At 45.5% G+C, this 15,502-nt stretch overlaps 1 protein-coding gene across 1 annotated transcript; it reads right to left on the bottom strand.

The window, feature by feature from the left end:
- Nucleotides 1–1,608: 1,608 nt before the first annotated feature.
- Nucleotides 1,609–5,001, bottom strand: LOC140399544 (probable G-protein coupled receptor 139). Its single transcript, XM_072489087.1, has 2 exons — nt 4,953–5,001; nt 1,609–2,525 (listed from the first exon to the last, which is right to left on the bottom strand). The coding sequence occupies exons 1-2, from the start codon at nt 4,999–5,001 to the stop codon at nt 1,609–1,611; spliced, it is 966 nt and encodes a 321-aa protein (XP_072345188.1).
- Nucleotides 5,002–15,502: the final 10,501 nt, after the last annotated feature.

Raw genomic sequence — 15,502 nt, 5'->3', positions numbered from 1 at the left:
CTGTACTCTCACCATCTGAATGTTTCCCATGCATTGCCGCTATAATTGGCAAGGCAGAACTAGAGTTCCACAACTATAATTGTATGTCGTTTTCTCAGCGCCCAAGTCCTTCCTCAAACCACCAACAAGTGGCATGACATCATGCCGCTGGGATGTTGTGAATCTACGGATTTTGAACACCAGAGCACATTATGGTTGGTCAATAAATTTTAACTGTCCTCAGCGAACAGCTGAATCGCTTGTGAATATGTGCGGGGAAAAGGCGTCGATGCTGTTGACAGAATGTTCTACTGTTCCCCAGAGCTTGAAGAGTCATTTTTAGTATTAAGGCATTCTTGGATTGTCGGAGATCTCGGTTTAGATAAAAGAACAATCATTGCAAAACGCCATGGTTGCCTCGATAACATCAGACAATTGAAATGTGTTGGATAAGGTATCAGTCCGAGCTGGGCCTGATGCTGAGACAACAGAGAGGGTTGGCTTGTCTCATTGACTGCGGCCACTGAATGTCAACACGTGGGTTTTTCTGGTTGCTTAACGCGTTGTCTTTGATAAAGTGAAGCTGCCTGAACAGAATAATATAGGATCATGTAAATATAAGAATTAAGAGCAGTGTTGCCCCATTGAATCCCGAGAACCAACTCCGCTAATCAGAAATGTAATGGCTGATTGAGTTTAACTCCCACCTCCCTGGACAATCTTTCACCCCTTTGTTGATTTTGAAGCTATGTACCTCTTACTTTAACATCTCCAAAGACCCAGTGTCTGCTGAGGGAGAGAGTTCCAATGAATCGCTACCCTCTGAGAGAAAAATGAAACTTCCCCATCACTGCCTAAAATGTTATGGAGCTCTATATTCTGCTACAAGCAATAATATGCTCTCCACATCTGTCCCATCAAGACGCCTTGGAATATTTACATTTCCGTTCAAATAACCTCTCAGTGTCCTAACTCTGTCCACACTTACCTAAACAAAACATGCTAATCTTTCGTACTACTCTCGTAAACTTTCGCTACACTCACATTTAACCAGATCTATCTCAACATCTACGCTCCGAAATTTCTTTCTAGTTGTAGGATATGCTTTATTGCAATTCTTCCAGTAAAATCGCCCATAAATAGGACACTTGCTAGATTTTTCTCCACTCACTTAACCGACGTCACTCCCGTTCTACTGTCTTCACAACTAACTTTCCGAGCGAACATTGTAACGTCACCACATTTCGGAACTAGACCTTCAGTCCCATTGATCCCGATCATCTGATTGGATGGAATGGTTGTCATTCACCAGACAAAGTTCACGGATCGGCTAAAGTGGCTGTCAGGCAACGGGTAGGACGAGCTTGTTGGTGACTGCAGCTTGCAGTCATATCGCAAGATTAATGACTGACAGATGTTTGTAGATTGAAATTTGAAGCTCCTTGCATGGAAATGGCATTGGTCAGTCAGGAGGCAAAGCTCTACGACTGGCGAATGTAACTGACCATTTCCGCGTGAATCCGGGGAGTAGATAAAGCGGCTCTCTGACCAAATGTTAATTTCTCCAATTGGATTCACTGCTGTCGGTCACCGCACTTTAACTGTTATTGGTTGATACTGCTGATTCAGTTAACTGTTTGATACAGCTGTCAGTTTATTCACCAACTGAACAGTTGATATTACCGTGGATTTCAGTGCCTGCTTGAGCTGCTCTCTGAACTTAGACTGAGTCAACACATAAATAAATGTATTTGTGCAGCAATTTAAATTCCGCAGCATCCATCCGACATAATGAACAACAACTTCGAACTCCGTGGAATTAACTATTCCTCTAATCTTAGAATAAAGAAAATTTCCAACATTTACCAACCACAAAAGTATGAAGCTGCCTGATATTGCGAGGAGTAAAATAATAGACTTCCTTCTACTCTCCATTTCCGGGTCACTGCTATTCTGTTCGTTACTCTTGCCCCTCAGACCTTGACGGATTCGGCTTGTCACTAAAATATATCGGACCGTCAGAGCGTTGAGCAGCAGAACTAAAGCGAATGGGAGCAACGGTGTTAGAACCTTTTCAAACCAGCTAAATCCCAGCCATGTGGGATCAGTTAAAGTGTTTACCTTTGTATTACAGAGCCACGGGACATTGTTTATTATTACATAAGGTTCAAATATGAAGTACCAGGGGATGTTTTTTAAATAGAGAAGGATGCCCGTTGTCGTTAGAACCACAACCGCAGTTTTGCCTGTGCAATATTTTGTTCTCAGTTTCTGGCAGCAGATAGCCACAAATCTATCAAAGGAGAAAGTGACAGTGAACCAGACAGAGCAGTCTCTGGCTGCACATACCAGGACACTCTGAGCACTGCACACAACGGTGAGATGCAAAAAACACAATGGGAAATAATAATAATTGATCTGATTCAGTATGACGTCAGCGATAATGAGCAGAAGATCCGCCGTTGCCATGGCCACCAGATAGCGTGTTGTGCAGGACGAGAGACCACACTTTCCCCGGCACAGGACGATAATTCCCAATAAATTAACTGTAAGAGAAAGAAGGGATATATTTAGAAGATTTAAAATCACATATTCTCATTGACTGAAACGGGCTGCAAGGAGAGGATTTCAGGATCAAAATGGGGAGGTGGAGGGGAGTGTGTGTCGTCAAGGGTCTAAGTGGAAGTGTTAAAGTTTCAAATTACACGATGGGAACTGTCAAACTCAACCCCATATTGAATGATGATTTAGAGAGAAGACTGAGAAATGGAGGTACATTGTTCTGCAGACAGTCGGAGGGAAATACTTTGTATCTCCTAGAAAACACGTGTTGGTGAAGAAGACGAAAATAATTATATTATTGTATCGAACCATCATGGCTGTATGAAAGGGAAATCCTGTTTGAAAAACCTGTTGGAAATTTTTGAGGATGTTATTTTACATACACACTTAGTCACACAGAAAATAGAAACAGGGATTAGTCCATTCGGCCCTTCGAGTCTGCTCCGCAATTCATTATAATTGTGGCTGATCAAGTTCAATACTCTGATCCCGCCTTCCCCCTATCACTTGATCCTTTAGCATCCATTGCTATATATAATCACTTCTTGATATCAGACAGCGTTTTCGCCTAAACTACGTTCTGTGGTTCTAAATTCCACAGAGTCACCACCCAATGTATGAAGAAATGTATCCTCACCTCAGTCCTAAAAACCCCTATCTTTAAACCATGATCCCTCGTTCTGACCTCCCCCACTATCTGGAACACTGTTTCTGAGTCTACTCTGTCTAACCCAGTTCACATTTTACACCTTTCTATGAGATAACCTCTCACTCTTCTAAACTCCAATTAACATACTCCTAACGGACGCAATCGTTCTCCCGCCATCCCTTACCTCATTCTGGTAAATCCTCGCGACACTCCCTCCAAAGCAAGAATATCCTTCCTCAGATAAGGATAGCAAAACTACAGACAGTTTTCCGGGTGTGGCCTCCTTGGGTCCCTGAATAACTGCAGTAAAACACCTACATTTCTCTACTCAAATAGCCCAGGTAAAAGCAGAAATTGAGGAAGTGGCGCTTTTGGATTTTAAAAAACCTTTTAAATAATGTCTCACACCTGCTGCTGGGAAATAGCGTCAGAACACACGAATTGGGCATAACATGCTGCAATTTATTGAGAAGTGGTTAACAGGCATATCCAGAGTCATGAACGGAGTCACAGCCATTTCTTCCTTTAGCATATTATTGATCAGTGCTTCAGCCACAGCTTCTCACAAGCTACATAGATGAGTTGGATGTAGGAATTGAATGTGGGAAAGTCAGTTTTGGTAACGGCACAGTATTGGTAGGTGAGGAGGTTTCAATGAGGCTTGACGCTAATTGGACCAGGCGGAAAAATCTTTTATGAACAGGTCTTTCATAAGTTGAATTGTGGATTGGTGAGGACGCAACTGAAGATATTTGTACAGTTAGGCTTCCTTACCTCAAGACGCCTCTATTTAACACTGATGGGAATGCACCGTGGATTCACTGGCGAGGATGGCCGCTTTGTATTACAGCAGGTTTTGAGGAAACTGAGAGTGTATGAGATGCGTCTAAGAATGAGTGTATTATCTCATCGAGCCTTCAAAATTCCTACACGGCTTCACGAAGTAGATGTTAATGAGGTGCCTCATCGGACAGTTAAGATAAGGCAAAATGTGAAAAGCATCAGAATAAAGTTTTAGGAGATTTCTAACATGGATCAGGAGAACTTCGTCTCACAAAGGTGTTGGATTGTTAGAGCTCTCTACTGATAAGCTTGCGCAAGATCAATGCCTGAGCATGTTCCATTCAGAAACCAATAGATTTATGTTTATTCATGAGAGAAATATTCATGCAGAGAACTGGTCATGCTGGTCAAAATTGTGTAAGAGTTAAATGATCAAGAACGAAAGGTGGACCAATTTCGACTACGCCTGTTCGTAATTCCGATGATCCTAAATAACTCCACCCGGACCCGAACCAAAGCCCTACCAGGTACAGATTACCACCCTGCCACCCGCCACATCTAGCATCAGGCACCCCAGAGGAAATAACACACATTGCCAGGGTCAACGTTTCGGTCATGTGATCACAGACTTTCAAAATTCAAACTGGAACTCCGGCTTGGAAGACAGATCTTGCAGACTGATTACCTCCAGGAGTACCTCCCTATTCCGTATTGGGTCATATTCGCGATCAAGCATCGCGTGGTTGGGTTCCCACAGCATCGCCCCATCCCCACCCCCAGGATTAGAACACAGCCTCAGAAATACATCACCACTCCGAATCAATGCTCGATCGAGGTCTGACCGCCATTATGACATGATTGGCCTGAGGATTGTTCCCCCTTCCCACACATCCAAGGTCAGAATCCCCTGGGCGTTAGTTGCACATCAAAATACCGCACCTCCACCCACAGATTCCGGCTCCCTTCAGCATTAACTCACCAGAACCAAATAGCTTCAGTTTACGAGCTCCTTCACGGTTAGCATCCATATTGCATTAGTGTCCATTTGCATCACCGCACTTTGATCCCCATAAGGATCCGTCACAAATTCCCATGTAAAAACCTCCGTCGCTAGGTTCAGTGCCCTCCCCGGCATCATACGTATCAGCAGATTTCAACTTGAACCTTCGAGCATGTATCCCCGAGGACTGTCCGTCCCTTCCCTGCTGTTGAAAAAGGAGAAGGACCCGGCGGAGTGTGTTACGCATCGGTGCAGATCCCTATTAAAGGTGGATACCAGGTTATTGGCGAAGTTGCTGGCGGCAAGGTTGGAGCAGTGCCTGCAGAAGGTGATATGAGAGGACCAGACGGAGTTCGTGAAGGGGAGGCGGCTGTTCTGGAATGTTAGAAGGTTGTGAAACGTCATCATGACGCCGACTGATGGGAAGGACGTGGAGGTGGAGGTGGCGCTAAATGCGGAGAAGGCTTTTGATCGGGAAGCGTGGGGATACTTGATGGCGTTCCTGGAAAGATTAGTTATTGGTCTCATATTTACGGCGTGGCTGCGGATGCTCTCTAGTGCGCCAAAGGCGTGTGTTCGGGATACGTTGCTCTGCACTGAGGCACTAGGCAGGAGTGTTCCATGTACCCCACACCCTTGCTCTTTGCAGTAGCGATAGCGCCATTGTCCAAGGGTTTCCGGCGTCGTGGTTGTAGAAGGAGATAGTGGGAGGGAAGTTGGAACACTGATATCCATGTATATGAACGATGTACTGCGCTACGCTTCAGAGCCGAGTACGTCGGTGGGGAATATAATGGGGCTGCGTCAAAGATCCGGGCCGTTTCTGGTGGTATAAATAGAGCCGAGGTAAGAGTGAGTATTTTATGAGGTGCCATTTCGTAGGGCAGCACACCACTTCAGGTTATTGGGGTAGCAGGTTCCGCGGGATTGGGGTGGGCTCCGAAGGTATAATTGTACTAGTTTGGTCGGGAGGGTGAATGCCCATTTGGGAAGGTGTGACAACTTCCCCCTGCTGTCAGAAGGCCGGGCGCAGGTACTTAAAATCAAGGTGTTACCGCAACGCCTGTTCCTATTTCAGTGCATTTCGGTCATCTCGTTTATTTGCGGGCGGATGGGGGTAGCCAGTCCTTTAGAGAGGGCGACAGGCTGGCAGCTGGCTCTCCCAAATATAGTATATTATTACTGTGCGGCGAATGCGGAGAAGGTGCGGGGTTGGCTCTTCGTGGTGCGGAGTGGGGGGGGGGGGGGTGTCCCGGTGGGTTAAAATGAAGGCATCCATTCAAACTCCAATGGGTAAAGACTCAGAGTCCTCAACACTCATTATCTGACAAAGCCTTCATTCGCGGTTTTATTCTTGTGAACCTCCTCTGGACACTCATGAAATCCATCTCATTCTTCGTTAGATATGGGGTCCAAAAGTGCTGACAATATTATAATTATCCTGAGCAGAGCCACAGTACTGCATTCCTGCTCTTCTGTTCCATCCCGCTTGAACTGAATGCTAACTTTGCGTCTGCCTTCCTGATTGCCAACTGAACCTGTACGTTAATGTTAAGTGAATCCTGAACTGGGACTCCAAAGTCCCTTTATGCTTTTGATTTCCGATGTCATTTGCCGCCTCAAAGAATTCTAAGAGCGTTATCAGGCATGAGCTCTCCTTGACGAATCTGTGCTGAGTGATTTCTGTTTTACCATTCCTTTCCAAATCCTCCGCAATTTCATCCTTAATAATAAACCCTAACATCTTACCAAAGACACATTCGGGCGAACTGCTCCATAATTTCCGTGTTCTGGCTCCCTTCCTTTTTTAAACAGATGGGTTCCATTCGCCTTTTTTTTTCAATCCTCTGCGACCCTCCCTGTCTCCAGTGATTTCATAGATTATCATAGAATTTACAGTGCAGAAGGAGGCCATTCGGCCCATCGAGTCTGCACCGGCTCTTGGAAAGAGCACCCTACCCAAGGTCAACACCGCCACCCTATCCTCATAACCCAGTATCCCCACCCAACACTAAGGGCAATTTTGGACACTAAGGGCAATTTTTATCATGGCCAATCCACCTAACCTGCACATCTTTGGACTGTGGGAGGAAACCGGAGCACCCGGACGAAACCCACGCACACACGGGGAGGATGTGCAGACTCCGCACAGGCAGTGACCCAAGCTGGAATCGAACCTGGGACCCTGGAGCTGTGAAGCAATTGTGCTATCCACAAGGCTACCGTGCTGCGCCACGAGCCTCTGAGAGATCACCAAAATACCTCCACATCCTCCTCAGATGTCTCCGTCGGAAACCTGGGATCTGGTCCATTTGGTCGGTGTGATTTATCCACATGAAGACTTTCAGCGTCGTCAATATCTTCTGCCCCTGAACTCGCCTCCGCCTCCTGACTGTGGTGACGTTCTGGTATGTCACTGGTGTCTTGCAGTGCGAATCTTCATACAAAGCACCTATTCAGGTTTTGTTCTCCATTACTACTTCTCCATCTCATTTTCGATTCTTACGTCTCTCTTACGTCTTATGCATCGAACAAAACTTTCGCAATCTTCATTCAGATTAATATCTACGTTGTGCTCATATTTAATCGTTTCACCTCCTCCCCATTATATTTTTTATTGTTGTCCTCTGCTTGATTTTAAAGGCTTTACAATCCTCTGTAATCTGCCACTCAAAAGCTCCTCAGCACTTTTTATGTATTTAGAATTTGACTTTCATGCTGTACCTGACTTCTCCCATCAGCCATGGTTGCATCCGCCATCCCTGGGCATATTTCTTAGTCCTATTTGGGCTGAATTTCTGTTTAGAATAACCCCGGAAACCTCTTGCATTGCTGTTAGACCGTCTCCCCTGCTACGCCCCCCTTCCAATCAAATCTGGCCTTCTCCTCCCGCATGTATTTGCAGTTAGCTGTACTCAGTTGTGATAGCATTGCATTTTCTTTCAGTTTATCCCTCTCAAACTGCAGGGTGAAATCTATTATATTATGGTAACTACCGCCTCAGAGTGCCTTCACGTTAAGTTGCCTAGTTACGCCTGTCTCGTTCCACATCACAGAATGTCCTGTTCCCTGGTGGGCGCGTCCACAAGCTGCTACAAATAATCATCTCGTGGACATTTCGCGCGAATTCATTTTCCTGGGACCCGCGATCATCCTGATTTCCCCAGTCTATCTGCATATTGATGTGCACCATAATTATGGTAGTACTGCCTTCCCGACTTGCCTTTTCTGCCTCTTTATTTTTTTTCTCCACATCTTGCTTACCGGTAGGGTACCTATACATAACTCCCATTGGAGTATTTTGTCTGTAGCGATTCCTCAACTGTACCTGCACAGACAGTCCGCCTTCTGACCCTACATCGCATCATGAACGATTAAATGTAATTCGCTAAAAATCCAACACCGCCCATTCTCCAATTATCTGTCCTTTCGATATGCCACGTATCCATGGGTTTTAGATCCCAGTGCTGATCACGTTGCAGCCATATCTCTGTGAGGTCCAGAACATCGGCACCGCCAATTTCACTGGACGCTACACACCCACTTCCTTGTTTCATATACTGCGCGCATCCTTCCGCTCTGTGTTGACCACAGTCCCCTTATCATAGTTGTCCCCTTATCTGTTGTGACTGACTTTAGATTCCTGTTGCTTTCTATACTCGCTGTTCTAGTTCTTATTTTGGAAAAATTACTAACTTCTCCTGAGCCGTTCCCCTCCCCTCCCCCTGAGGAGCTTCCAGTGTTCATCATTAATCTGCCCTCATTACTTCGCCTTTAACTTTGTTTTTCATATTTCCCGTACAATTGCACTCTCCCACGCATGATTTAGCTGAAATCCGTGTCTGCGGCCCTAGTGATGCGATTCGCAAAGACTCTGGTGCCAGCATGATTCAGTTGAAGTTTGTCCTGTTGACGAATGTGATATAAAATAGTTACTTTAGAGATACTAGTTAATGTAATGTAGAAATAAGCCACTTTGATTCTTTTAGTTAGGGACAAAGGAATTTGGGACCGCATGGAAAAAGCAGGAAGAGGTGTGTCTATAAGAGTGAGGATGCATTGATAAGGGCCAGAGAAAGGGATTGGAAGTGAGCCAATCAGAATGGATTAAACAGGTCAGGAGGGACCTAGGCTGACCTATGTCCGTCGAGTATGTGAAACTTGATACCATTTGAACTGATTTTGCAGAGATTCCTTTGTCTGTTAGTTCAGTCGTTTTCTGGAGTGTAAGAGGCAGGACGTCCTGTTACATTCTGTAAGATGATAAAGCTTGCAAGCTAAATAAATAACTTCTGTTTACGTGCAAATCCGTCTCAACTTTTATTGAGGCCAGACTGACAGAGAAAGAAAATAGGAGATCAACATTTGGTGCCGAAAACCGGGATTTCTCAGGGCGATCCTGTTCCAACTGCGAAATCAGAATTAGACTGATTATGAACAGGAGGACGGGGAACAAAGGGCCCTCAATGTAGAAATGGAAAACGACCAGCATTGATTGTTCCCCTCTTCTCATCGTCTGATTAGTCTGGTCACTCGCGGTTGGCACAGAAAGACCGCCTCGACGAAATCACAGGTCAGTCTGGGGATAAGCACTTTAATTGTGAGTTAATTCGGCTGGGGAAGGCTATATTGTTGATGTAACATTTAAGATAAATGGTTCAACTTTAATTGTGAGTTAATTCGGCTGGGAAAGGCTATATTGTTGATGTAACATTTAAGATAAATGGTTCAACTTTAATTGAGAGTTAATTTGGCTGGGTTATGTTATGAGGGGTAGATGTAACATTTGAAATTGAAACAAATGGTTCACCTCTATATGTCTGTGTGTTAAAAATATAGTTGATTAAGTTAAAGAATTTTCCTTGGATTGTAGTGGCGAAAAAACGCAGTTCCAAGGACTAGTTGAGATTATGGGAAATTCCTTGGATAGCACAAATGATCCAGGCATGCCACTGCAAATATTATGTGATAAGTATCCGGACAAAGCTAAAGACTTTAGAAAATTGTCAGCACAGTTAAGAACTAAAATGGGAGATGAATGGCCACTAGGGGGAACCAAAGACCTAGAAATGGTTAAGAAAATCCAGGGACTGATATGGAAAAAAAATCAAAGTATGAAAACTAAAGAATTAATTGGATTATGGAGGCAATATTGTCAAGAGGAAAAAGATAAGATTATGTTGTCCAGCTGGCAGGATAATGCACTTAAAATGGGGATTTCAATTAGTGAACAGGGTAACCTAAAAACATTACAAATCTTGAAAAAAGAATGTGCATTTAAAAAAAGAGCAAATAGAGACAAGAAGGACCCGGGTCACACAAGAGGTGAACTACGTAGTTCAATGGCTGGCCTTGAATTGTCGGAAGAAGAAAAATTCAATAAGTCGGAAAAGTCAGTAGAAATTCCGTCTGCACCCATAGTATGGTCTGCGCTCATTCCAGAACCACCAGAGTACAATAATATATACCCAGCCATTGCTCCCCAGATTTCAAATATGCCAGAAACTCAAGCCCTTTTGGGTGATAGTGTGGGTCCTGTTTTACCAACTTCACAACCGAAAGAGCAAAAGGAACTTTGTCCCACAAGCCCAGTTAGCTCTAGGACAAGATCTCGGACAGCAAGAGAGGGGCTTGAAGCTCACCAGAAACAATTAAGCATATCACCTCAGTCTCCCCAAACTAAGGAGAAATCACAAGAGTTGGGAACAAAGAAAGCTGAAACAACTTCGGTTGAAGAGAAAGAACTCCCCCTAGTGACAGGGAGAGACGTTGAAGTCTTGGAACAACCAGGGGAAATACCTAGAGTGCCCCCTGGTGACATTCGGAGACAGTTACCGATTAGGAAGATGAGAAACCCCGATCCAGGGACGGCGGCTGCAAACCCCACAATAGACGTTTACTTCCCATGGACACCCAGTGAGATGATGGCTATTATGACTACAATCCCAGATAGAAAAAAATCTCCTGCTGCCTTTGTGGATTCATTGAGAACTACTATCTCAATTTATCAAGCTGATTCAAGGGACCTCTGGGCCCTAGTTCAGCAGATTTTAACCCCAGCAGAGTACCGCACTTGTCTTAACCACCTGAATTATGCTAGTCATGCCGCACTCCAGCAGGCCTATGCGTTAGACGACGATAGAAGGACACAGATCTTAAATGCATTGAATAGCACATTTCAAAGGCCCATAAATCTTTCTGTTATCTTAGACCTAAAACCTAAGAAGAATGAAGACCCAGAGGAATTTCTGGGGCGTTTTAATGAAATCTACCGGGGGCAGTCAGGCGATTTGCTGTATCAAAATGGTCAGAATTCCCCTCAATACTGTGCTATGTTAATGCATTGCCTACCACCTTCTGTGGTTACTGCTGTGAAATGTAATAACATGAATTGGACGGAGAACGACCCTTCCCAGATGGCAAGGGCAGTCAGATTTTACTGGAAGGAGGGTGTAGGCCCAGAAGGAGGCTCAGTTACAAAGGTTAAGACTGAGTATGTAATGAAAAAGGATGATCTGCGACCCCAACAAGGGGCAGAAATGGTAGTTTACCAGCAGGAGCCCCAATATAGTGACTTTGGGTGGGTGGATCAGCGAAGAGGGGGATACCAAACCCACCCAAAAGGACCCTCACCCCATTTTTATGGTCCACTGAATGAATCAACAGCTCTACAACCGCAGCCCCCTCTGAGGGGCCATTGGTCTACTGGGAGAAGAGGACGAGGCAGATATAGAGGGAACAATGGATGTTTTAATAGCGGCCGTATAGATCACTGGCAACAGGAATGCCCCTTTAAAAGACAGACAGTAGAAGGAGATTATCCGACCCAAAGGAGGGGGTACCCACAAAGGGGAGGACAGACGAGATACACTGACTTCTCCCAGGAAAACCCTTTCCCATCACAGGATTGACTAGCTAATTTAGCCATCAGGACTCTCCAATCCGACAGGGAACCTATTATCGCTCTGCAGATAGGAGATCAACATCACTCATTTGTCATCGACACAGGGGCAGCGATGTCTTCTGTGCAATCAACACTTAAATTACCAATATCCGGCCACACGCAGCAATTATCAGGGTTCCAAGGACAGGTGTGTGAGTATCCTATTTCTGAACCTGTGACAGTCACTTACGAGAATACGTCTGCAGAACATCAGTTTGTAGTGACTACTGGATTGGACTGTAACTTGTTGGCCCGAGATTTACTGTGTATCTTCCAGCTACAGCTAGAATGCGGAGATGAGGGGGTAACGGTTACATCATGGAGGATGAGACAACAGTGCTATATTTCTATCACCCCCCAGTGGTGGACGTTAGACATTGAACAGTCACTGCATCACGTTACCCTGGCCTATGACAGAACTGGACGAAACAGGGAGGTGGAGGACAAATACCGGCCATTACTTGAGACCGAATGGCCAGTCAAGGTTACAGCCACAGTCACGGGAAAAGAAGGTACAGCCGATTTTGTTACAATATCACCACATTTATGGCCACAGTCAGCTTCGGTAAGCCCTCACATTACACGTCAGGTCTATGACCCGTACCATGCCAGGGATATGGGACGAATGGTCAGGAGGGCAGTGGATCATTCAGATCCAACAGACTACGCACTTCAAGCCATGCCAGACGGCACTACCATAAAATATTTTGAGGTCCCTGAAACGATTAACACTCGACTGCAGCATCACAGGGGACATGATGTGTTGGAATATGTCAATCCACAGGTCTGGGCGGAATACCCATCACAAGTGGGAAAGACAAATGTTACACCTATCAAGGTAATGATTAAGGATCATGCAAAGCTACCTTCCATTCGGCAATACCCCCTCAAATCTCAAGCTGCTCCATCAATAGATAAATTAATTCAAGAACTATTGAAACAGGGTATTTTGGTCCCTTGCCAATCAGAATGTAACACCCCCATACTTGCTGTGCCTAAACCAGCCAAACCAGACCAGTACCGATTAGTACAGGATTTACGTTCAATCAATGCCATCGCACAGCCGTTACATGCTCTCGTCCCTAACCCTGCCCACATACTGGCTCAAATTCCAGCACAAGCCCGGGTCTTCGCCGTAATTGACCTTCAGCACGCCTTCTTTGCCCTCCCACTTGCGACTGAAAGTCAATATTTGTTTGCCTTCACTTACAATGGGCAGCAGTATACCTGGACCCGACTGCCACAGGGGTTTGTCAATTCCCCTACACTCTTCTCCAGATGTTTGCAGACCCAACTCCAGGCCTTGACATTGGAGCATGGTTCCACTCTAGTGCAGTATGTAGATGACATATTGGTGGCAAGTCCTGACGAGCCCAGTAACAGGGATGATGTGATCCAATTACTGAACCACCTATCCTCGTTGGGTTATGTTGTTTCACAAGCAAAGGTCTTGGTGGCTCAGAGAAAAGTTAAGTTCTTAGGAGTTTTACTTACAGCCACAGAAAGAAGTCTCGACCCCAGTAGGATTGAACCAATATGCCAATTCCCTGCCCCTACAATAGCCAAAGAGGTTCGTCATTGGCTGGGTATGGTGAATTATTGTCGGCAGTGGATACCAAACATCGCTGTCTATACAAAGCTGCTGACACCTTATACGAGTAAAGAGGGAAACTTTACTCTCACCACCGAGGCAGTCGAGGCCTTCCGTTGCCTGAAGCAGGCCTTGCTACAAGCACCGGCCCTCGGTAGGCCCCTATACGACCGACCATTCCAGATATACTGTACCGTTCTGGAAGGATGTTCAACAGCGGTACTCACTCAGAAACATGGGGACAAGCACCGGCCCGTAGCATATTACTCTTCCAAACTCGACCCAGTGGCGTTGGGTCACCCTGTTTGCACCCAGATCCTGGCAGCGATATACAATAGTTTGCAAGCTGCTGCCAACATCACTCTACAACAGGATATTATGGTGTATAGCTCCCACTCGGTAATCGCACTATTGGGGCAACTGCAGACTCAGCATGTTACCGCAGCTCGTCAGAATAGGTATGAAATATACCTTTTGAACAATCCACGTCTGACATTTAAATATTGTACCACTATCAATCCAGCCTGTTTTCTTAGCGGTCCCCCGGTCCATGAGGATGCGCCTGGTCACGACTGTTTAGCCTTGATTCAGGAAACTACAACAATAAGGGACGATCTGAGTGATATTCCGTTAGAACAACCTGACATGATTATGTATGTTGATGGCAGTGCATTAGTAAGCCCCACTGGCCGGAGACTGTCCGGTTATGCAATCATAGATCAGGATGGTCTGATTTTAGAAGCAGCAGCTTTCCAGACCCCTTACTCAGCACAACAAGCTGAACTTTTTGCCCTCACCCGTGCATGTATACTTGGGGGAGATCGCCGGGTAAATATCTACACTGACTCCCGATATGCTTTCGGGGTAGTTCATGACTTCGGACAACTCTGGAAGAATAGGGGATTCCTTACCTCGGCTGGTACAGAAATATCCAACCGGGGTTTAGTTAATGACCTACTGCAGGCCCTCCTTCTGCCAGCGCAGATTTCCGTTATTAAATGCGCTGCCCACACGAATGGTACAACCCCAGTTGACGTTGGTAATGAACGAGCAGATCGTGCAGCGCGCACAGCCGCACAAATTCAGCAAGTGATGGTGCCTAAAATGTTAAGTCAGACTAAACGATCTACTATGAATGTGTCTGCTTCTGACAAGCCAATGCCAACCATCCAAGACGTCATAAGGTTACAGGAGGACGCTCCTGAGAGTGATAAACAAATGTGGAAACGGTTAGGTTGTACATATGATTCTGTTTCCTCTTTATGGACCACGCCTGCACATCAGACTTGTATGTCTGATGTGCTGGCTTTATGGGTCATCGAATGTGTACACTTTGCAACTCATTGTGGGGCTCGGGGGACTAGTGATTTGTTGCTGGACACTTGGTGGCACCCTAAAATGCAGGGGTTGGCCCAAAGTATCAGTAATCGGTGTTTGATTTGTCAGCAATATAACACCGGAAAAGGTATCCCTTGTGGGAAGGGGCAAACCCCGTTGCCCAGTGGTCCCTTTGAGACGCTCCAAATGGATTACATTGAGTTGGAAAGGTGTCAATGTTACAAATATGTTTTGGTCATTGTGGATGTGTTCAGCAGATGGGTCGAGGCGTATCCGACTATCGATAATAAAGCTGCTACTGTGGTTAAAGTCTTGATGAGGGAAATCATTCCCCGGTACGGTATACCAGCTCAGTTAAGTTCTGATAATGGGCCTCATTTTATTGGACAAATTAACAAGGAGTTTTGCTCCCAGTTGGGCATACGCCAGCAGTTACACTGTGCTTACAGACCGCAGGCAGCCGGGTTGGTTGAAAGACACAATCAGACCCTCAAAACTAAATTGGCTAAATTAAGAGCAGACACGGGACTGACATGGCTTAAGTTGCTCCCCGTTGCCCTCTTCCAGCTGCGGGTTACACCTGCGGGACCAGCCCGGCTCTCTCCCGCCGAGATTCTTTATGGCAGGCCTCTTAGAACTCCTTGGAGCCTGCAGGTT

Source organism: Scyliorhinus torazame, chromosome 23 (genome assembly GCF_047496885.1).
Source record: "Scyliorhinus torazame isolate Kashiwa2021f chromosome 23, sScyTor2.1, whole genome shotgun sequence".
In the NCBI taxonomy this organism is placed as follows: Eukaryota; Metazoa; Chordata; class Chondrichthyes; order Carcharhiniformes; family Scyliorhinidae; genus Scyliorhinus; species Scyliorhinus torazame.
This window is presented reverse-complemented; position numbering and strand designations above follow the sequence as displayed.